The 23,826-nt window shown below is 35.1% G+C and overlaps 1 protein-coding gene across 1 annotated transcript in view; it reads right to left on the reverse strand.

The window, feature by feature from the left end:
- Positions 1-827: 827 nt before the first annotated feature.
- LOC131859093 (subtilisin-like protease SBT3.18) overlaps positions 828-23,826 on the reverse strand; it is a 31,477-nt gene continuing 8,478 nt past the window's right edge. The window contains exon 2 of the mRNA XM_059212624.1: positions 828-1,374. Coding sequence (XP_059068607.1) covers positions 828-1,374 — 547 coding nt within the window. The remainder of the gene's footprint in view (positions 1,375-23,826) is intronic.

Consider the following 23,826-nt stretch of genomic DNA (forward strand, 5'->3'; position numbering starts at 1 on the left):
GACTTCGCCTTCAACTCGTTGGAATGTTGTGGATTTGCTTACACAAAAATTGTTTCTGATCACATAAATATTCCTGATGTCGAAGTTCAAGAGAATTTAGAGAAGGTGAAGGGTGAAATTATCAGACAACGTAAGGTGCAGTTTCATTTGAGAGAGTTTGGGCATGCACACCTTCCCTTAATGCATTTATTTTATCCTCCTAAAAGAATTTGTGTATGAATGTGATGCAATGACCTTTTAACTAAGCTTTATGAAATCAATGTATATACACATCGAAAAGACAAATCTAAACATTATAAATAGCTGTATGTCTTCTTTCCTCATTGTAAGATAAAAACTCGATGCTTCATGCTAGTAGTTAAGTAATCATCGACTCAAGAACTAAACAAACTAAAGATATCTTATATTGTAAATTTCACGAACATATGAAACAAACAAATTATTTTGTATCTTTAGTAGAAACTAAAACTCACTAATACGATTGTAGAGCTGTACCTCATTGAAAGAGTGCAACCACTGGACTTTTCACAGCATGGCCTTTCTTATCAACCCAACCCAAATATCCGTAATTCTCTCACCACACCTTCCTCTACTTCCATAGTGACAGTGAAATTGACTTTCTCAAATTTCTCTTTAAATTCCACAGCATCAGGAACCACGTGCAATTTGAGTCCTTTGGGCACCTTAACGACTGCATTATCATCTCCCACATTTGTCAATGTTCTCTTGAATGTCGAAGAGGAGGATAAAGTGGCATTCTCGTCGAAGACTCCAATAAAGGAAGGATAATTTAGACCGTCGGAACCCAAGTCAAGGCCGGCCGGAAATTAAGCAGGTGTTCCGGTAATTGATTGAATTTGCTGGGTGGTGTAGTTGATAGTGCACAGATAATTGACATAGTCTTCCACGCCGATTTCATAGACAATTCCAGGATCAACGGCTTTATTAGGATCGACATGGCCTACACCCATATCAAATGGCGTTGGGGCGCTGCCGTTGAAACCGACGGCGATAATGGCGTTGTGGGAATTGTCGACAGTGTAAGAAGTGGTCCTTAGGGCAGACTTGATAATAGCAGGACTCCACTCGCTATGAACGGCTTTCATCAGAAACACCAGCCGAACCACATGGGGAGATGAAATGGAAGAGCCAGATTCAATGGCATAGCTGTCTCCATTAGTTGTATTTGGAAGCCACGCGGCTAAGATGTTTGCAACAAGAGGTGCTGTGACATTGGGCTTCAGTATATTTTGGCTTGGTGGATACGGCCCTCGAGAGATTACAATTTTGGCTTCATGCCTAGGAACGTCAAACCCAACTGTGTTTTCGCTACTGGATTTGACGTTGAAGACACATACTTCACTAGAGCTGCTTCTACATTCAAGATGATTTTGGTCAAAAGATTATCACGAAAAGACATGATGGGAACATTCTGCGACACCGCAAGTTTTTGGGCTATGTGTTGGAATATGTAATTTCTTTCTTCAATAAAATGTAAAAATTAAATATTGATAAGAATATTTTAGAAAGAACTAAATAAGATAAATGAAGAAAAACATTTGCATTTGGTATGTGGGTCTAATATCTAGAAAGGCATAGGATGTTTTTAGAAAGTTTTCACAATTGTTCAAAGACTTCTATATATAGAGGTATCATGTAATAGTTTTGTATCAAGCAATGATGTAAAAATTAAATATTGATAAGAATATTTAAGAAAGAATTAAATAAGATAAATGAAGAAAAACATTTGCATTTGGTATGTGGGTCTAATATCTAGAAAGGCATAGGATGTTTTTAGAAAGTTTTCACAATTGTTCAAAGACTTCTATATATAGAGGTATCATGTAATAGTTTTGTATCAAGCAATGATGCAATCAAATGATGAAATGAATGTTATAGCATTAGAAAATAATTGTATGTATTTACAATTGATGGATGAATAGAAATAGCATAATTTGATGAGTAGATTTTCTGTTTGTGTTTTTATAAGTGATGTTGATGCATGTCCATCCATCCCACACTCTCATGGCTACCAAAGCTCGAATAAGTGAAGAGTTGGTATTCTTGCACATCACCATTGTTTTGTTCACTATGGCCACATTGAACGGTCTTAGACATGTAGGATCTCCGTTTTGGTAAACGACCTTGCTCTTGGTTATGTGATAGCTTCTATTTTGGTTAGTGTAGAAGGAGGAGCCTTTGAAACACTACCGTCACCTAACTTCAAAGTAGTTTCATAATCTCTATCGATCGTGCTGACATTTATTGTGAAATACCACGGTGCTCCATTGTTTATATTTTTCCATTGCCCACTGTTTTCAGCAAAGCATACAATGACAACACCTTTCTTTATAGCTGCAAAAGCTCCTAGGGCTATAGCATCTTGGAAATAGGGAGGCCAGAGGTAGCCAAACGACATAGACATAACGTCAACTCCATCTCAAATTGCAGTCTCCATTGCAACCAATGCATCCGATCCTGGACTTCCATTTTACCATATGACCTTACATGACAACTTCCATTAGAGGAGCCACACCACATGTTTCAACAAGAGCGTAAGCATAGAAATCAACACCTTCCATGCACTTACCTCCTTCAGTAGATGATTTGTGACTTCCGTGGCCTATAGAATCCTTCATAGGAATAGGGCCATCGAGGCTAAGCTTTTCAGAAATGGCCCTAAACTCTTTGTTAAAGTAACACGCTCTTATCAACTTTCTGTTGAAGAGCGAAGAGTCATTTAGTCTGTGCCATTTTGACAAACTCCCTTCCATTTGGCTAGAACTAGTCCTATTCCATCGTCATTGAAACTTTGACTCCAACCATATTTCAGTACCCAACATGCCCATGATTATGTATTGCCCAGAACACGACTCTTTCAAATTACCTTTATCAGGATTGAGTTCCAGAAATTGTATTGAATGTGTGGTATACATGCTTCTCAATGAATCAGAAAATGATAATAGGTGACTTGACATCTCCTCTAGCATATCCTGCTGCGACTTTGGTAGTCTAGTGCTAAAGCCGTCCATTACAGTATCTTAAGTGTAAATATACAAATTATCCTCTATGTTCTACTAGTCATTTACTACTTTTAGAGATGAAAGAAGCGATGTATACCAATGAACATGAGTAGGAAATTCACTAGGCATAGAAAACTTATCCATATGCCCTATATAGACCGAGGAAGGCTTTATATTTTGTGCAGCTAGAACATAAGTAGTCATGAACAAAGATAAAAGCACAAAAGAGACGCTCCTGACATCCATCTCTATGCAAATCTAATCTCTGGTTTAGAATTGTAATCCTCCTAATTAAATAGATAAGAAGCTACCTCACTATTATGGTTTGGTCAATGGTGTTGGATGTTTGGGGAGATTGTTGGAGTATGCTGCAAATATGTGCTTTAGTGATATCTGAGAGATGTGTTGTCATTGATGTCAACATATTTTTGTTGGCAACAACAAGGAGGAAAATTGAGGGGGGAGTTGGGGGGTTAAGATGCAGGAGCATCCCCAGTTCTTGGCAATCTTGCATCAACCAAAAATATTTTCTTTCTGTTTTGCTTTCAGTTTTGCAGTTTCACCATTTCATTCTACATTTTCTAGCATTGGCTCACTAGATCTTGAGGAGTTTGAATTTGCTTGAGGACATGATCATCTTCCTTATTCTTGAACCGTGGAGCATTTGGATCATTTTCTGACAAGTTATCAATTCCGGTTTCCAAGATAGTTTTCTAGCACTGGAACCAGTTGGACCTATTTGCTTTGGTGAATTTATCGAATCTCTTTCGTAGCTTGTGGAGCCCTGAGAGTTGATTTCGACATTCCTTGGCATGTGGCCGACCTTCCCTTTGATTTGCACTTCATCCTTTGGATTTTCCAGAGGAATCTCTTTGGCTAATGCCAACCTTATTGGTTCTACACGTTTGGTCTTGTTCTTCGGCATTTGATCATTTTGAGGCCAACTAGATCCCCTTGGACTGTATAAATTATTGTAATTAAGCATTAGAAGGTAGATCAGAAGAAATATAGAGCATAGAAGCTAGATCAAAAGTTTTGAGGTCCCAATTGTCACCTATTCTGTAATTGAGCATGTTTGTGGCAGCCCAGCAAGCCTAATCTTGTATCTCATATATTATCGGTTGCTTGTAATCAATTTTCATGATTTAATTCATTCAATTCTACACTACATCCATCATATCCTTGTGGTTCTGTTGTGTTTACTCTTGCTAACTGGTTCAGACTGATATCTTTGAGGTCCCTCCTAACCGATGACGACACCAAGTGGTATCAGAGCGAGTTTTCGTTCCAGAGATTGCTTTGTTCTAAGAATTTTGTTGTAGGGTGGAGGATTGTGGATCCCACCTGCAACTGCAGAGGACTGGCGTGAAGATGGCATGAAGAGGAAATAGGAATGGTGGAGTATGTGGGAATGTGGACCCAGTTGTGATGGAAATATTGAGAGGAATTCCAGCCCAATTGGAAGCCGTTGAGACAGCCCAGTGAAGAGGCTGACATATTGAAGATGTGAGTGAAGATGAAGGAGAAGAAGCCCCAACAGAACAAGTCGACCCACCGGTGATTGATCTAGATGAAGAAAGGTTCTTAAGGGTTTTGAGTAGGGAAAATACTACACCACATTTTACCCCACCGGAATATGATGGAAAGTTGGATTCAGATGAATTGATGGATTGGATCTCGAAGATGGAGAAATATTTTAATTTTTAGAACACCATAGAGGAAAGGAAGGTGAAATATGCCTACACCCGGTTGAAAGGTCATGCATCTCTTTGGTGGGAGCATTTGTAGGTTGATAGAGAGATAAGAGGTAAAGAAAAGATCAAAACATGGGATCGGATGGTTGCTAAGTTAAAATCAAACTTATGCCAACTAATTATCAAGTGAATTTGTTTTGGAAGTTGCAGAATTTGAAGTAGAAGGAATCTAGTGTAAAGGAGTATACTGAAGCATTCTACAATTTGAATATCAGATCCAGACATGTTGATGATGAGGTTCAATAAGTTGCAAGATATTTGAATGGACTAAAGATGTCTATACAAGATGAACTCAATTTGATCAAGTTCTAGAGTGTTGAAGAAGAATACCAGTATACCTTGAAAGTAGAAGAGAAGATGAACAAAAGAAGGCAATACATACCAGAAAGATGAGAAAAAATTACTGGAGTCCAAAGAACTAGATCGCTACCGGAGTGAAAATTTTGGAAAAGATGATAGAAGACTAGATAAGAGAGTGTTTAGAGGAACTTTCTATAAGTGTGGAGGAGAAGGACATCGTGCTTTCGAATGTAAAAAGACAAAAAACACTAGGAGAACAACATTGGTGGAAGAAAACCCCATCGGATCAGTTAACAAACCAGAAGATGGAGAATTGTTGATGATGAGGAGAGCTTTCTGTCATACCAGAGAAGATGAGGAGCACTTGCAGAGGACAAATTTGTTCAAGACCAGATGTAAGGTATCCAATAAGTGTTGTAAAGTTGTTATTGATAGTGGTAGTTCAGATAACCTTGTTTCATAAGAGATAGTGATTGAGTTTAATTTGGAAAGATTGAAACACCCTAAGTCTTATCAGATAGAATGGATTCAAGATGATAATAAGTTGTAAGTGAGCAATGTTTGGTGAAATTGAAAATTGGGAATTATCATGACAAAGTCTTGTGTGATATTATGCGTATGGATGTTTCTCACCTTTTGTTGGGTAGACCTTGGCAGTTTGATAAACAGGCAATACATGATGGGAGAATGAATATATACACTATTGTGGCCAATGGGATGAAGCAAACCTTATTACCCTTGGAGGAGCCTTTCAAGAGTGAAGTTTGTACGAATTCTAGAATCTATTAGGTGGATGGAATGAGACATGAGAATGTGTGTTTTTCCTTAGTTCCTAAGAAGACTGGGCATTAGGAGCATGAAAAATAACAACTGGAAGAGATAAAGCAGTTACTGACAGAATATGAAGATGTCATTTTAGATAATTTGCCTAATGGATTACCACCTATGAGAAGTATCAGTCATTACACTGACTTGATTCCTGAAGCTATTTTTCCTAACAAAGTTGCACATTGGATGACACTGGCAGAGAACAAAGAGCTAAATAGACAAGTCCAAAAATTGTTAAGGAAAGGTTTGATCAAAGAAAGTTTGAGTCCTTGTGCAGTACCAACAATATTAGCATCTAAGAAGAATGGAGAATGGAGGATGTGTACTGATTTCAGAGCAATAAACAATATCATAGTGAAATACCGATTTCCTTTGCCTAGGATGGATGACATAATGGACTATTTGAGTGGAGCCAAATACTTCACAACGATAGACTTGAAGAGTGGATATCATCAAATCGAGATCAGAGAAGGAGATGTGTGGAAGACAACATTCATGATAAATGAAGGACTATATGAATGGTTGGTTATGCCTTTTAGGTTAACTAATGCACTGAGTACTTTGATGAGGTTGATGAATGAGGTATTGAAGAAATTCTTGGGTAAGTTTGTTATTGTATATTTGGATGACATTCTGATTTTCAGTAAGGCAAAATAGGAGCATTTTTTGCATTTAAGACAAGTTTTGCAAAGGTTGAGAGAAGAAAAGTTGTTGATAAACCTTAAGAAGTGTACTTTCATGAAGGAAGAGTTAGTCTATTTGGGATTTGTAATATCTGCAGATGGTTTGAAGATGGACCCTCATAAAGTAAAAGCGATTGTTGAATGGCCTACACCAAAAGCATTGGAGAGGTAATATCATTTCATGGATTGGCTAGTTTCTACCGGAAGTTCATCAGAAATTTCAATTCAGTTTGTAACCCTGTGACTGAGACAATGAGGGGAGATAGGAAGGAATTCAAGTAGACAACAAGACTAAACAAATTTTTTGAATTACTAAAGAAGAAAGTGACTGAGCAGCCTGTGTTATCTTTACCGGATTTCAACAAAGTATTTCAAGTAGATTGTGATGCAAGTGGAACTGTAATTGGATCTATCCAGAGTCAGGAAGGGAGGGCAGTAGCTTATTTAAGTGGGAAGTTGAATGATGCCCAAAGGAGATATTCAGTGTATGATCAGGAATTTTATTGCATAGTTCAAGCATTGAAGAAATGGAGACATTACCTGTTGCCTAAGGAGTTTGTGTTGTATACTGATCATCAAGCCTTACAATATTTGAACAGTCAGAGTAAGTAGAATCAGAGACATATGAGATGGGTAGAATTTTTGCAGAGTTACACTTGTGTGTTGAAGCATAGAAGTGGAAAGTCAAACAAAGTTGTTGTTGCATTAAGTAGAAGGAGGAATTTGCTGACAAAGATGAGAGTGATAGTATTAGGATTTGAGGAGTTGAAAACCTTGTATGATGATGACCCAAATTTTGCAGAACCTTGGAGAGAATGTACAGAACCAGTTATGGTAGATAGAAGCAAGTGGTTGGATTACTTCATTTAGGATGGGATGTTATTCAAAGGAGTTCAGTTGTGCATACATAAGAATTCTATAAGGGAGAATCTGATAAAGGAGAAACATAGTGGAGGATTAGCTGGACACTTTGGTGTTGATAAAACAGTAGCATTGGTGAGTGAGCCTTAATTTTGGCCCTAGATTCATAAGGATAATAGGAAATATGTGCTAAGTTGTAGTATTTTTCAAGTGGCAAAATGTAGTAGTCAAAATGTGGGATTGTATAAGCATTTGATAGTACTAGAGAGACCTTGGGAGGATATAAGCATGGATTTCATACTTGGATTATCTAAAACACAGAGAGGAAATGATTCTATATTGGTGGTAGTGGATAGATTCTCAAAGAGGGTTCATTTCATACCATGTAAGAAGACTTCAAATGCAGTGCATATAGATAACCTATTTTTCAAGGAAGTAGTGAGATTGCATGGGTTACCTAAGAGCATAGTTTCAAACAAAGATACTAACTTTGTTGGCTATTTTTGGAGAACACTTTGGAAAAAGATGAAGACAGATTTGAAATTCAATTCTACTTTTCACCCATAGACTTATGGACAAACATAGGTAGTTAACCAAAGCTTGGGAAATTTGTTAAGATGCTTAGTTGAAGACACAACTAGAAGTTGGGATTGGATTCTTGCACAAGAAGAGTTTCGCTACAATAATTCAGTAAACAGGAGTACCAAAAGTACACCTTTTGAGATTGTTACCTAAGCTCACCCTAGAGGTATATCAAAATTGAGAGATATCAGCAGTGAAGATAAGAGAAGTGCAGAAGCAGAAGACTATGTAGACCACATGACAGTCTTGCATATTCAAATTAAGCAACATTTGGAGGACATGAACATCAAGTATAAGGAGAAAGTAGATGAGAAGAGAAGACATAAGTAATTTAAAGTTGGTGATAAAGTGATGGTGTATCTAAGAAAAGAAAGGTTCCTGGTTGGAAATTATAACAAACTTCAGATGAGGAAGTTTGGACCTTGCAATAAATTGAGAAAGTTTAGTTTTGGAAATGCAAATGAAGTGGAGTTTCATAATAGTTTGAGTATTTCACCTATATTGAACATTGTAGATCTACATCAGTAATATGAACCGGAATTCAATGAGGATATTATTGCAGACTAGGAGAAATAGTTTCCCCAGAAGGAACCAGATCAAATTGAAGACATTTTAGACAGTAGGATTGGGTGTATTACCTAGAGCAGTCAGTACAAGGAGTATCTAGTGAAGTGGAAGGGCAGACCATTTGAAGACACATCTTGGATTTCTCAGGTAGAGGTAGACCAACTTGTTTTTCCTTTGACCCCAACCAAGTGAGGGACTCAATTTTTCAACAACCTCAGATTTCTGACGCAGGAGCATCCTCGATTCTTGGCAATCTTGCATCAACCAAAAATATTTCCTTTCTATTTTTCTTTCTGTTTTGTAGATTCAGCATTTCATTCTACATTTTCTGGCATTGGCTCATTGAATCTTGAGGATTTGTATTTTGCTTCAGGACTTGATCATCTTCCTTATTCCTAAACTGTGGAGCATTTGGATCATTTTTTGACAAGTTATATTGATTCTGGTTTCCAGGACAGTTTTCTGGCACCAGAACTAGTTGGACCTATTTTCTTTGGTGAATCTACCAGATTCCTTATGTAGCTTGTGAAGCCTTGAGAATTGATTCTAATGTTCCTTGGTGTGTGGATAACCTTCCCTTTGATATGCACTTCATCGTTTGGATTTTCCAGAGGAGTCTCTCTAGTGGAGGGCGACCTTGTTGGTTTTACACATTTGGGCTTGTTCTTTGGCATTTGATCCTTTTGGGGCCGACCAGATCCCCTTGGATTGTATAAATAATTGTAATTGAGCATTAGAAGGTAGATCAAAGGAAATATAGAGCATAGAAGCTAGATCAAAATTTTTGAGGTCCCGGTTGTGACTTGTTCTGTAATTGAGCATGTTTGTAGCAAGCTAGCGAGCCTAATCTTATATCCCGGATGTTATCGGTTGCTTGTAATCAATATTCATGATTTAATTCATTTAGTTTTGCACTGCCTCCATCATATCCTTGTGTTCCATTGTGTTTACTCCTACTGACCGGTCCGAACTGATCTCTTTGAGGTCCCTCCTAATCGGCAATGACACAAGGTGATGAATCAGTTTTCACTGGATTACACAATTTAAGCACAATCTTAGATCAGATCAACTATAGTAAAAACAAAGATAAACACAATAACACCAACACACATCACCAAGATTTTGACGTGGAAATCCCAGTTAGGAAAAAAACCATGTTGGGAACCTAACCACAATAAGATAATACTCTGCAGTAGTATGTGTGAATATTATAATGGGGAATGCACATGCATTCAGGCACACTTCCTAGAGCTCACTACTCAAATTACAATGACCTAGAAGGCTACAACCCTTAGGGAAGGTTCACTACCTTACAATGATATTCAGACTACAATCCGCCAAAGATGAACTGCAAAAATAGCATCTGCTAATGCCTGATGATAGTTTCTGTTAAGCACATAGGTCTTCCCTGCAATAATCTCTTCTCAATACACCACACTAACAGATAAATTCACTTGTTTGCACATACACCACTCTCTAATAATGTAGACTCAGCACCGATACCCAAATTACATGAATATTACACCCATTCATACAAATCATCAACCTTGACTACAAGGTCGGCCAAACTCTCAACACCTAATTATAAAATCACATCACATGATACATAAATCAACTACCAGACCAATTAAATGACATAGACAACATAGCATGGACCTAAATCAACTCCTCAAACATGCATCATCACCAGAAATCTCACCAATATCAACCGTGACATGTTACACCATCGAAAATACTACATAACACGAAGAATATCACCAAACCCAAAAGATCTTCAATAAATTGCACGAGGATCAATGCAGACCACCAAAAAAAATAGGCCATTATTAGGAAACACCAACAAGCATGTTAAAACCATCTACAATAGCTACACCAACACCACTTATTCAAATCTTCATTGATCAGCCCGCTAACACTCAAGAACACTTAACAACAACAACTCGGACAAGAAAGCTAGCTTGCAGAGCATCAAATTATGAATCATCTGAAATGAAGATACACACAAACATTCTGAAAAAATCTCCCAAATCCACAACCAAAGATTAGATCATACCATAGCACAAGTAATCAAATACCTGAACACTGCAACACTAAACATTGAAAACCAATCTTCATACCGAAATCCTCAACTTGATCTAATCATCACATAGCATCATGGAATCAACAAAGAATGAAGTATCTTTATTTGATTCAGCATAGAAAACATATAAACCAACTAGATCCACTCAGTGCAAACACCGGATCAAAAAAATAATTCTTTGCAACACTAAAACATAAGAGCATGTTGACATCAATGACAACAACATATCCTATCAGCAACAATATGCAACAATCTCCCTGCTTGGCATTGATGGTAACATATGAATGTGAAAAAAAATCAATGCAAAGGAATATCACCATCAACAAACTCCCCCTAAGATCATGCACACAAAGCTCAAAAGATAATGCATTTTTTCATATGCCTCTCTTCCCCTTTGACAATAATGCCAAAGACAAAATACAGCTCATGCTTCTTTACCTCTAAGAAGGACAATCCCTCCCCATTAGGATAAACTCACAACTGATCATCTGAACCACATACTAACTACTCTGGCTAAGTAGCAGCACCAACTCATCAACCCAAATAAGAAGATAAGGCTCTGAAGTCCATCGAATTGATGCATCTCCATGAACCTAGTTCTCATCGGGAGGGGCATAGACCCTTAACTTGTCTCTCAAATAGACAAATGTATCTGCAAGAAAAGGCTTAGTGAAAATGTCTACAATCTAATCCTATGTAGATACATACTCTAGTTTTACTTCCTCATCACTAACTTTCTCCCTCAAGAAATGATAATTGATATATGCTTTGTTTTAGAATGCAGTACCGGATTCTTGGAAATATTAATAGCACTTGAATTTTCACAATAAATAAATGTAGGCTCATCATGCACAATTCTAATTTCCTTCAACATTTGCTTCATCCAAACTACCCGAGTACAGTTGCTACCAGCAACAATTCTAATTATTTTTCTTTTTTCTGTTTTCTGCACATTTATTTTTGCAACTCTGTTTACAATTGGTATTAGAGGTAGGTGGTGTAGCTGGTTGGGAAATTGGTGAAGAATTTATTGCGTAATGGATGAAGCGAAGATAGAGAAATTCACAGGGAAAAATTTTGGTCTATGGAAAGTGCAAATGGAGTTACTATTGGTTAAGTAGGATCTCTCACTCGCACTTGAAGGGAAAGAAAAGAATCCATTTATGATGAAATATGAAGAGTGAGAGAAGTTGGACAATAAGGAAAGAGATATGATTTTCCTCTTGCTATCAAGTAACATGTTGTTCAATGCTTTAGCCTAAAAGACTTCGAAGGAGTTGTGGCAAACACTTTCTTTAACGTATGAGATGGCTTCAGCTTCAAACAAGGTATTTATCATGAAGAGGTTATACAATCTAAAAATGAAATAAGGTGGATTTGTATCAAATCACCTTAATGAGTTTAATAATTTAGTTACCGAATTGATTTCAGTGGGTATTAATTTGGATAGTGAAATAAAGAATATTTTATTATTTTTCTCTTTACCTAACAATAGAGAAGTTGTAGTAATGGTTGTTATCACTTTGGTGGCTACCAAGAGCAAGTTAAATTTTGATGATGTTGCAGATACTCTTCTTAGTGAAGACGAGAAGGAAAAACTAAGAGTCTTATTCCGGTGATGCCTTGACTTTGGTGAGTAGGGGTAGGTCTCAAGATAGAGGCAAAGATAATAACAAAAGAAGATCAAAAGTTGCAAAAATATTGAAATCAAGAGGCATAAATGGTGACTATTGGTTCTGTGCCAAAGCTGGCCACACCTAAAGGAATTGTCACTCTTACAAGAAGGTGCAAGAGATGGTTAAGGACAATGAAGTAGGTATGGTTTATGATAGAGGAAAGTGTTTTGATTCTCTCCACAATTGAAACTATTTAAGATTCATGGGTGTTAGATACCAATGCATTTTTCCATGCTACTCTATGCACTGAGGTCTTCACAAACTACCAAGAAGGTCAGTTTTGTAGTATACTTAGGTAATCATAAAGCATGTGAAATAATTGGTAAAGGTGATGTTTTGTTGCAGTTGGAAGGCAGAGATAAATTTTTGTTAAAAGATGTCCATCATGTTCCAAAATTAAAAGGAAATTTCATATCTGTTAGTCAACTCTATGCACAAGGGTGTAATTTTGATTTCTCTTTAGCTACATGGAAATTGACTAAGAGAGCCTTGGTGGTTTCAAAGAGAAACAAAGTAGGCAGTCTTTATGTCTTTGAAAGTCACACCAAAGTGGGAACTGCAATGTCAGTTGAGGACAACAGGACAAAGATTTGGCATAAAAGGCTCAGACACATGAGAAAAAGAGGACTTGAATTCATGCTCAAAAAAGAACAACTTCCAGGTCTGAAATTCATTGATTTGGAGTTTTGTGAACATTTCCTTTACAACAAACAAAAGTGGGTCAGCTTCTTGAAGATCAGTTGTGACAAGAAGATGACACCTTTTGAGCTTGTTCACTTGGATGTCTTTGGACCTATTGAGGTAACCTCTATTGAATGTGCTAATTATTTTGTCACATTACTTAATGATTGTACTAGGAAGGTCTGGATATATATGCTGAATAGGAAATCTAAAGTGTTTAGTAAATTAAAAAAAATTAAAGTTTTAGTCGAGAATAAGTTTGGCCATAACATTAAATGTTTACAAATGGCTAATGGTGGTAAATTTTATTCATTAGAATTTGATAAACATTGTGTGGATAATGGTATTCATAGAATTAAAATTGTTCCTTTTACACCTCAAGAAAATGGTGAAGCAGAGAAGTTAAATAAAATGACTTTGGAGTGAGCTAGGTGTATGCTCTCTAATGCTGGTATGGGTAAAGAATTTTGGGCAAAATATAGTAATAATGTTGTGTATTTGATTAATCAAGCACCTTCATCTCAATTAAATTTTGATATTCTGGAGGAGAGGTGGATGGGAAAACAAATTTCTTATAACCATCTATGAGTGTTTGGTTGTGAAGAATTCGCTCTTGTTCTCAAGGATAAGCGAACTAAATTAGATCCTAAATCAAAACATTGTATCTTTGTTGGGTATGACGGGGATCAATATGAATTCTGGTTGTGGAATCCAGTTGCCAAAATGATACTTTGAAGCCGAGATAGGGTGATCAATGAAAAATCATTTCCAATATTACAAAATCAGAACACACTAGTTACAAAGTATGTTCCTCTGTCACTCTTTGAGAATCATTGCTCACCAGTTCAAAATAATGGTATTTTGCAACCATCATCACATCAAGTGGAAGCTTCTTCAGTCATTACTATTTCTCCACCATCTCTTTTGTCATCTAGCAAAGTCAGAATACTACAGGATTTGATAGCCAGGCACCCTCTCATATAGTATGATCCAGGCCTAGCACAAGGCATATCATAGAGGTTTCACAACTTATCTCAGAGCCTACACGACTTAATACAACAACTCAATGGCTCATCTTAGAGCCCTTACATTCTCTACAAGGTCATTCAATGGGGCCTGCCTTAAACCACACACACTAAGCAACATATTAAGTCTAGAGAATGTTAGTCAATTTTGAGTGTTTAACACTTGTAAGTCTAGAAGTGTATTCTTAGTGTGACCACATACATTAAGGAACATATTCAGCTTAGAAAATGTCAATCAACTCTAAGTCGGGCCTAGTTCATCTTGTGTCACTTTGGCAACGACTTAAACTACACATACTAAGTTTAGAGTTATAGGTTTAAAAGTGTTAAAATACTTAGAGTTGACTGACATTTTCTAAGCTTAATATGTTCCTTAATGTATGTGGTCACACTAAGAATACACTTCTAGATTTAAAAGTGTTAAACACTCAAAATTAACTAACATTCTCTAGACTTAATATGTTGCTTAGGGTGTGTGATTTAAGGTTGGCCATCACTTTATGGTGGTGAACATGCATTCAGTTGTTGTATATCGATATTGAGCCTGGAATAAGTATCAATGTCAGTGCGTGAAGCATCTACCCCAACCCATAAAGGCTTCTCTAAGACAAACAGTGGAACTTATATTTCAATCTTAGTCCCCACCGTTGAACGACCCAGCTTAAACATCACACACTAAGCCTTTGACTGCTTAGGTGGTAGTTGTGGGCCCATCGTCTCTTTCAAGGGTTGTCCCCATTTGTTTCTCTTCCGTTAACACTCAAATTCAAAAATTTCTCTTGCCTGAGTCTCAGTGGATGTCTATAAGTATTTGATGGTAGCGTATGGTCATTGTTATTTGTTTCCTAGCATCCTCCCCTCTGTGCCAAAATGGGAGCTCCTGCCATCACATGGAATCGATGAGAAGTGGGCCAAGTCGACTCAGCGGTGACTAGGCTATGTTGTAGGATATGCACAAAATATGTTTTCAAGCAAATGCGATTGGCGAGTACAAAGCCATACTCTGTAACCTCACAATCTATGTGAAAATGGGGACTTTGGATCATGGTATGGACATCTATTGCACTATAAATAATGAGAAACAAATTTGAAATATCAAAAAAAAAATTTCATATTTTTTTTAGTTTTTTCTACATGTTAGTAATTGGGCATTTTGAAGGCCTTCAGGGCATTTTCAGCTCTTGAAAATTTGGCCCGTCCTTTAGAACATTTTTGTAGGCATGTTCTTTTAGGACTTTGCAGACCTTTCCAATGAGTTAAACGACTTGCAATTTCAAGTCCCGAGTAAAAAGTTATGTCTAGTCAAAGTTAGGACAAAATTTGATATAGTTTTTTGAAAATTTCATAGTTTTGGATTTTATTATGTAATAAACAAATATGACTGTTGAGTTTCGATTCTCAAGGGGTTTTGGTGACCCTTGGAATCTCATGAATTGTTATATGTTGGATTTTTGAATTGAATGAATTACTTTTTGACCTGCTTCAATTCTGGTTTTACCTTGTTTGTGTAAACAAATCCACAATACCGCGGGTTCTCACTCAAGTGTTGTCATGCGAATCCATAATTCAGAACAATAAACAATAAAGATATTTTGCAAATGACATAGCTGAAACTGCCCTATAGAAATGTGTAAGCATAGACAAGGAATATACATGTTTGACAGAGTTTTTGGAATAAGATTTATGTAAAGAAAGCCCTTTATTTCTTTTAAACTCAGCTTTTAATTTTTTTCATTTCTGAGATCTGCAATATTAGAGGATACTTGTTTGTGCAATTATGTAATTATAAGATATTTTTTCAACTTACAAAATTCTCATATGTATAAAGAATCTAAATATAATTTGGTATTACTAATGTTGTATTTCAGTTTATTCGAGTGAAGAAAATAGATTGCTTGTTGCCCTTGGTTCATATACTCTTATATATGAAGAAGATTTCTATAATTCATACAAAAATAAATTTATATTGTTTAAAATATGTGTGATTTATTTTTTTAAATATATATTTTTATTGTAATTAAAAATTATATATATGATTATAAATATGTATTTAAAATATTCATTTTAGTTATTAATTAAATTTATATTTAAATGATATTATTGGAAGTTAAAATAATAGTTTATTAAAAAAAAAAATTCAATATAAGAGGAAAATATTTTACACATATATGTATGCATGTTTATGTCTATGTACATTTATAGCTATGTAATGAGGCATATAACCATTTATCTATTAATTAATTATAGAAATATTGAAAGAAAAATACATTTACTTTAAAGCTACTAAATAAGCCTCTTAGATTATTATTTTTTGCAAGCAATCCAAAATAAAGGTTAAGTCTCTCACAAGAACTTGTCCTTTCTCAATTTTCTTTTTTAGGGACAAAGAGTTTTGAGAATATACATTTTTTTAATTATTTCATTTGTTGTTTGTATAGCTACGAACATACATTTTTGTTATCAATGCAAATATTTATCTAAAACTTGCTCATTCCTTATGAAAGATAATCAAGAAATTTCATGTTTTTCAATTCTATCAAAGGTTGTATGTAGTCTTTTATAGATTTTTTTGATATTTGAATAATACTTTTTATGTACAATCTATGTAAGTTCACTTTCAATCATATTTTGAATTCTTTTATTGTATTGAGTATTTACACTAAACTTTAAATCTACTTGGATTTATTCATGGTTTCAAGAAATTGGTGATCTATTGGGATGCTCCCTAATGACAAAAACAAATACATCTAATTAACACAGAAGACTTACTTGCATCCTAACTATTTTTTATATTTTGTGTGATTTTCACACTGGCATTGCTTTGAAAGAAGTAGACCACACTTGGACATAGTTTTTATTCTATTGGTATGCTCTTGTATTAATTGAAGTGTTAAAAATTATTTCATAGTGCTATAAAATGCACAAGTATAGATGAAAATTAGATAATCAAATTTTATGGGGAAAACGTATTATTCCCCAAATTGTACTATTGATGGTCCATTGATTGATTTATCTCCTTCTTTGAGTTGGTTGATTGTTTGACTGATAGCTCCATATCTCTAAACTATATGGAAAATTTGTTTAAATTTCCTAATGTAGAAGGATTCATCCCTTGTTAAATGTTAATCTGATTAACTTGCTAGGGAGGTTATTTTGGGCTACATCTCTTTGAAAGATGATGGCTCCTAACTACCTTTGTAGATCATAATGATGAATGAAGTAAAGTGCAATAGATTATAATGAAAAGAATAAAGAAAGACAACTAAATATGATTTTGATATACACAATATGTTGCATCATTCATATGTTACAATTGATTTGAATGTTTTATGGCCTATGTGTGAGGCATTACTAGTTTTCTTGCATGTCATGGTTTTATTTAGTTTAATGTCTATCTTATATAGTGTCTAGATGCTCTACATTTAATATCTTTCTTTCATTATTTAAATAAATATGTGGCTCCCTCTAACCTTATTCATTAATTAAAATAATATCTTTAGCAATATTTTTAGACTAATCACATAATTATATTTATCATAGAGAAGATTAAAAAGATAAATAATATTGTACTCTTGGAAAGGTGGTTAAAATTAGCATGGAAATAATTTATATTGGAAAACAAAAAAATGGTAGAGATTTAAAGGATGCTTGAAACTTTGATTTTGAAATAAAAAAAAAACTGGGGAACACATTTTTTTAGAAGTGAGGATGAAAGGGTAGACGATCAAGTTTGACAACTCGAATACTTGATAGAATCAACACTTAGCTATATTTTTAGCATGGTATAAATGTATTGTGTGGGAAAATTATGCTGGTAGGGGAATCTTTGACAAGTTGAAAACATACCAAAAATCCAAGAAAAACTCTAGACTATGGAATTTTATATTTAAGAAATTTTTTGGCCTTCTTAATTCACAAAGAGGATCAAAATCAATAAAAATGCAAAAAAAAACCCACACATGTTATTATTTGATTGGTTATAATTATGAGTTGAAAACCTAAGTAAACACAAGAGGAGGGACTAAACTAAAGAAAAAAAAATGACACAAAAATTTTGAGACCAAATAGGTATGATGCTCTATGCATAGTGAAATATGTAGAAATGATATTTTTGGAATTAATGTGTTAAAATATAAGCAACAAAACTTGATGAAGTTATAATCATCAGCTTTTTTGGAATCGATGGGCTTGTATGTGTTATGAACAAAGCATATGATAAAACATCATAAGATTTTTTATTCAACTGATGGGAAAGTTTGCATATTGTGAGCATTGGATTTTAATTTCTCTCACCAAATTTATAAAGTTATTTTATGAAAAGATTGGGATTATATTGGGCTATTTTTCCTAATGTCCCTTGTCTTTTTGCAAGTTGGAATATGAAGATCAAGATCCCCAAGTCAAGAATTTTATCAGGGATTTTTTTCTAGCTTTGTTGGTATGAAATGCTTGGCTAGAAAGGAATAGAATAATCTTTCTTGATAAGGAAAGGGTTGTAGGTTCTATCTAGGACTATATAGAATCATCTATCAAGGAGTTGGAAGATGTCCATAGAGATGTCCAGTAGGATTTTCATTAAGGAGAAAAGCATTGGACTCATGTAAGTGGCCTAGATTGTGTTGTATTTAGGAAAGTAAGAGTATGCTTGCCCCCTCTAGCCCTAGTTCCTCTTGGGTGTCTCTTTAGGGTGGTTTATTTTGAAGATCACTAAACATCGAAATAACAGTTCATTACTATATTACTTGCTTACATTAGCATCTAGTGAATTATTTTCTCAATCACTTATTATCTTTAATCTTTTCTATGAAATCTTAAAACAATATTCTGCTACCTTGACTAAAAAAATTCAACCAACCAATTTTACTCTTATTTTCCTAAGTATTGGATTACACTTTTCAAAACTCACAATATATTTTTCATTGAACAAATTTCAAATGAATATTTTTATTTAAATTTCATGATTGTTTTAATGCATAACTCTTAATAATCTTTAACTACATATTTATTTTTTCAATTTCTCTCATACATGTCAAATTATATCTATTCTTAAACAATGTATACTTATATTACAAAATAATAATTCAAATATATTTTTATATTTTTTAATTTAAACAACTTTTAATCTTGAAAGAAAATTATAAATAATGAATTTTAAAATTAGAATACCAAATTTAGAATAACAATTTTTAATAATGATAGTTTATTTTAATTTTTAATTTTAATTAAAAAATAATTTTTAGTTTTCAGTCTAGCATCCAAATAAAGACACATCTTTTTATTAATAAATAAAACTAAATTCAAATAATAGTAAAACTTTGAACTCGAGCTTAATCTCACTTGTAAGCCCGATTTCTTTTTGGAAAAATATTTGAGCTTCAAGTTTTGTTTAATTGATCCTTCCATTTTCACTTCCAAAGCATAGGAAAGTTAATGAGTGAATCTCATTGGCAGTGTCATCCCTATCAGCACCAAATAGAGAAGCCTCCATCTCCAACCGCCATTCTCCCTCCGCAATCACATTCTAGATCAGATCATAACAGTGTCCATGGAAAAAGACAGAAGCTATATGCTTCACGTCCCCTATCTACGCTTCCACAGTTTGCAAAAATGTGTACCGTAGCATTTTCAACTGTAATCCTCTACCATTACAATTTGAAGGCTGTCCATACTCGATTCCAGAGCTCACAATGTCAGCAATCATTTGGGTATCTCTTCTGCTTCAGATACCTTTTTGCAGAAACAAATTTCTTGTTTTATGTGATCAAAAGCATTCACCGGGTTTCTGCGCGGGAATAGTTTGGATTTGAAATTAAGGCGAGCACAATCTGAATTTGAACAGAAACAGAAACGGAATGGATGCTGATGAAAGAAACGGACCCACAGCTACCACATAAGCAGTCAATGTACCTTAGTGTGTGGTATTTAAGGGTGGCCGACGAACTACCAATTCCTTATGTGAACGCAGTCAGGGGGACTCGGTTGTTTGGCGTCTGTCCCATGCTTCACACGATGGCTCGCGTGCACAGGCTTCACGTCGTCTTGAGGGGTCCCGCCTAGACCAAGAGCCTTCCAGGCTTCGTTTCAAGTCACTATCACTCTTAACGACAATTCATTCACTCTAATACTTCCGATGCGTTCAAGTTCAATTTTGTTGATTTGATTCACGTTGAACGCTGACGCATCACCCATCAAGTTTAGTCAAATTAATCAAAGGGAATTATGAGCAAGCCAGCAGATATGATGGTTACCCATAACAGCATCTAATCCTATGTTAATCAGATTATTGCATACAAAACAATGGCCAGACACTGATTTGAAAGGCGTGCGGATAACCTGGAGCTCTCTTGACAAGGTTTTAACTCTCATTAGATTCCAACTGGAATTTTTTTTGATTACCCTGAAAATCAATTAAAATAAACATCTGGATAGCATTTTAGTATCTCAGCCGTTTCACTCCGTATGACAATTGAAGTATCGAATGAGACGGAAACCGGCTTGCTGGAGCTTTCGCTTGCATTTGACAATTCGTTTTTTTAGCGAAGCATCTTATAATATATTTGTCTATTTGATCTCTTGTCCCAATCTTACTCCACTAATCTGAAAACGAGCGCAAACGTTACGTCCATTTACAGGTTGGTGCTCTGGCACTTTATCTATCAAGGATCATTGCATACTGAAAGATACAAGGAAAAACTTGAACCTATCCATCCATAGGAGGGATATATTTATACGAAATTATAGGTAAAACTTAATTCAAGGAAGCAAACAATCAATGAATGGTACTATTGAATTCTAAATCTGGACTTCACTTTCAATTCAATCTTTTAATTATACTAAATTTCTACAAAAATATTAGAAATTTTAATTGAACTTTAATATTTACTTAAAAAAAAAAATTAATATTATAATTTATTGGATTTAATTTCATGATTTAGTATATGTATGGTCAACGTATATATGATATGAGCCTCTAATACCAATAAAGTGCTAAAGGTAATTCAAGATGTCTAGCCTGTCAACACAAAGATGAAGAAAAAACTAATGAAAGTTGTGAAGCTAATAAAAGATCGGACTTGATTAAAATGGTGATTGTATTTAACGTTTATTATAAAGTCCACGCAAGCAATTAGATTGTAAAGCTTTGAATTAGTACCAATTGTAATGATGAATAAGGTAATATAACAATTGATTTTATATTATTTATATTTGGAGATACTTTACAAATATTTCTATAGCTTTCTATAACCACAATACTATCTAGCTCATTGTGAACATCAATATTAGATATTAATTATAGTAGTCAATAATGGAAAACTAAGAGACATCACATAGACCAACACACTAACCCTTATTAATATAAATATTATATATTAACAATAGAAAACTAAAAATCACTATATAATTTGGCATTATATCTCACTTTTAAGAATTCCAATCACAGTCTATTTAAATTGGTTGATTATAATAACACTAAAACTGTAAACTTCCTATGGTGAGGAATGGGAATAGGAGGAGTGCTAGTGTTTCAGTGGGAGGAGAAGATACCAAGGAAGCAGATGAAAGAGACGGTGATGGCGAGGATTATAGCAATGGGAGGTTGGTTGTTCTTACCCTGTCTTCGAGTGGGGCTTTAGCCGTGGGAATGATTAGATCTCGGTTGGCAAATTCCCTTCTTTCCTATAGTATAGACCCATTGTGGGTTGTGTGTGTTGGATTGGTTGTCGGCGACCCTGTATCTCCTTGCTTTGCTACGTATGGGTGTTTTTTTTCTCTATATGCCATGTTTAGGTGTTGGGGTTTTCTTTTGTGGTCGCCTTTGTGGAATAGGGGTCCTTCTCTACCATGTGCTATGCTTTGGGTTGTGATAAGTTTTACTTCAGGTTCATGTTTGCTGGAACCTTGGTGTGTTGTGTGGTTAACCTAGTCTAAGTTGCCTTGCCTCAAAGTTTTTCTGGGCTCTATGGGTTTTTGGTAGGGAAGTTGTCCCCTTCCTTACCATGGGCAAAGTGTTCTTCGAGAACTTGTTCTAGATATTACCCTTTCATATGCAGCTCTGTTTATGGAATGGCTTTTGTGGACAGTCATAGGTTGTCTAAGGTGTCCTCATGAACTCTTTGGGCTGCTCTCCTAGATTTCAATTGGTTCCTGGCCTTGTTAGGCGTCAGATTCGAAGGGTTTGGTATGGAAGAAGAGTTTGACTCCCATATTATGTGTGTTGGCTTCATTTAGTACAATCTTTGTGCTTTCAATGATAAAGTCTTCTGGATAGAGGCTGTGAGTTCTTGGCCTCACCATTATGTGATGGGATATGAGGTTTTTAATCCTCTTTTGGTTTTGAGGAATCTTATTTGGGCTTGGGGTTGTTGGTGCTTGTTTTGTCTCTGGTGGGGCTCCTCATGCTTTAACCAGCGCTCCATTCTAGGTCTCCTATTGAGGTGGAGTTTGATTTTGTGTGGGTTGACATAGGTCTTTGGGGTTGTGGGGTCTAAGCATTTTTTTGAGGAAGATGGTGTTCCTAGCAGAGTTTATTTCTTATGTTTTTTTAGTTGTGGGTTGGAAGTGGTTGAGTATTGAGGGCTTTGCACCCTTGTTACCTGCTCCTGATGTGGCTTCCAACTATTTCTAAGGGTGGTCGTCTTCTTCTTGGGACCATGTTTTTGACCTCGCTAACTTTCATCCTCTGGTGTTTCCTCTTGAGGGACAGTCCATGGCTCAAAGTGGTTTATCAGATGATTCCTCTAGCATAAGTTTTCTAGATGCCTCCAAGTCTTTGTGGTCCTTGTTGGATATCATCCTTCAAGGTAGTCTTTGTAGTAAGTGGTATCAAGAAGCCTTTAAAAATCAGCTAGTGGTTTTCAATTCCCTTGGCTCCTTTATTGGCAATGTAAGGAGATATTTTAAGATGATGGTTTGAGTTTTTTCCCTGAACCCCTTTGTTTTGATTTAGATTTTTTGTTGTGTCAATAACCTTGTTCTCATAAGTTTGATGCACCAGTCTTTTCTTCTTTCCAAAAAGGGTTATGTCCTTTTTTAATCATGGTGATCTTACTTCTTGTGAGTTCCCCCTTTGTGTTCCTTCTAACGATTTTGTAAAGGTTTGGGGCTCTCCTAGTTTAATCTATTGAAAACACTAGAAATGTAAACCATTTATCTTACCTAAAAATTGAATCCTTGACTACAATAAACATGTGCATAATTTAACTCAATATCAACCTTCACTAATTGGAAGGATTAGAAATTTTTTATTTTCATGATCTAGGGTATGTGCAGGATCATGGTGTGCCAAAACAGGCCCTTAAGTGGCAATGAAATTTTAGAAAATCAGAGTTATGCAACTTGACATGAAAATTTGAATAAGTTATGAGCATTATTTTTAAAATATCTAAGAAGAGAATCTATATAAAATTGAATGTAGTTTCTAAGCTACGAGTTGTTTTTCTGAAAAAATAAATCCTATTTGATGAAAATTTCAAATTTCAATGCAGTGGTACTAAACTTTCAGGAAAAAGATAAGAAGTAGGTGTATGTCTGACCACAATAACCACAATCAAATAATAATATTTTTTAATAAGATTTATAATATAAGTAGTAGACTCATGTCTGGATGTGACACATATTTTTTTATATTTTTTTATAAAGCAAAAAATTATTTATGAATTTTTTACTACAACTTTTCACAAATTCAGAAACTCCAACATCTGAGCACCTTAACTTGGCCAAAACCATATGAATTCATTTTTTTTAATTTTTCCCTATAGTAGATGAA

This window comes from Cryptomeria japonica, chromosome 10, assembly GCF_030272615.1.
Source record: "Cryptomeria japonica chromosome 10, Sugi_1.0, whole genome shotgun sequence".
NCBI classification, from domain to species: domain Eukaryota; kingdom Viridiplantae; phylum Streptophyta; class Pinopsida; order Cupressales; family Cupressaceae; genus Cryptomeria; species Cryptomeria japonica.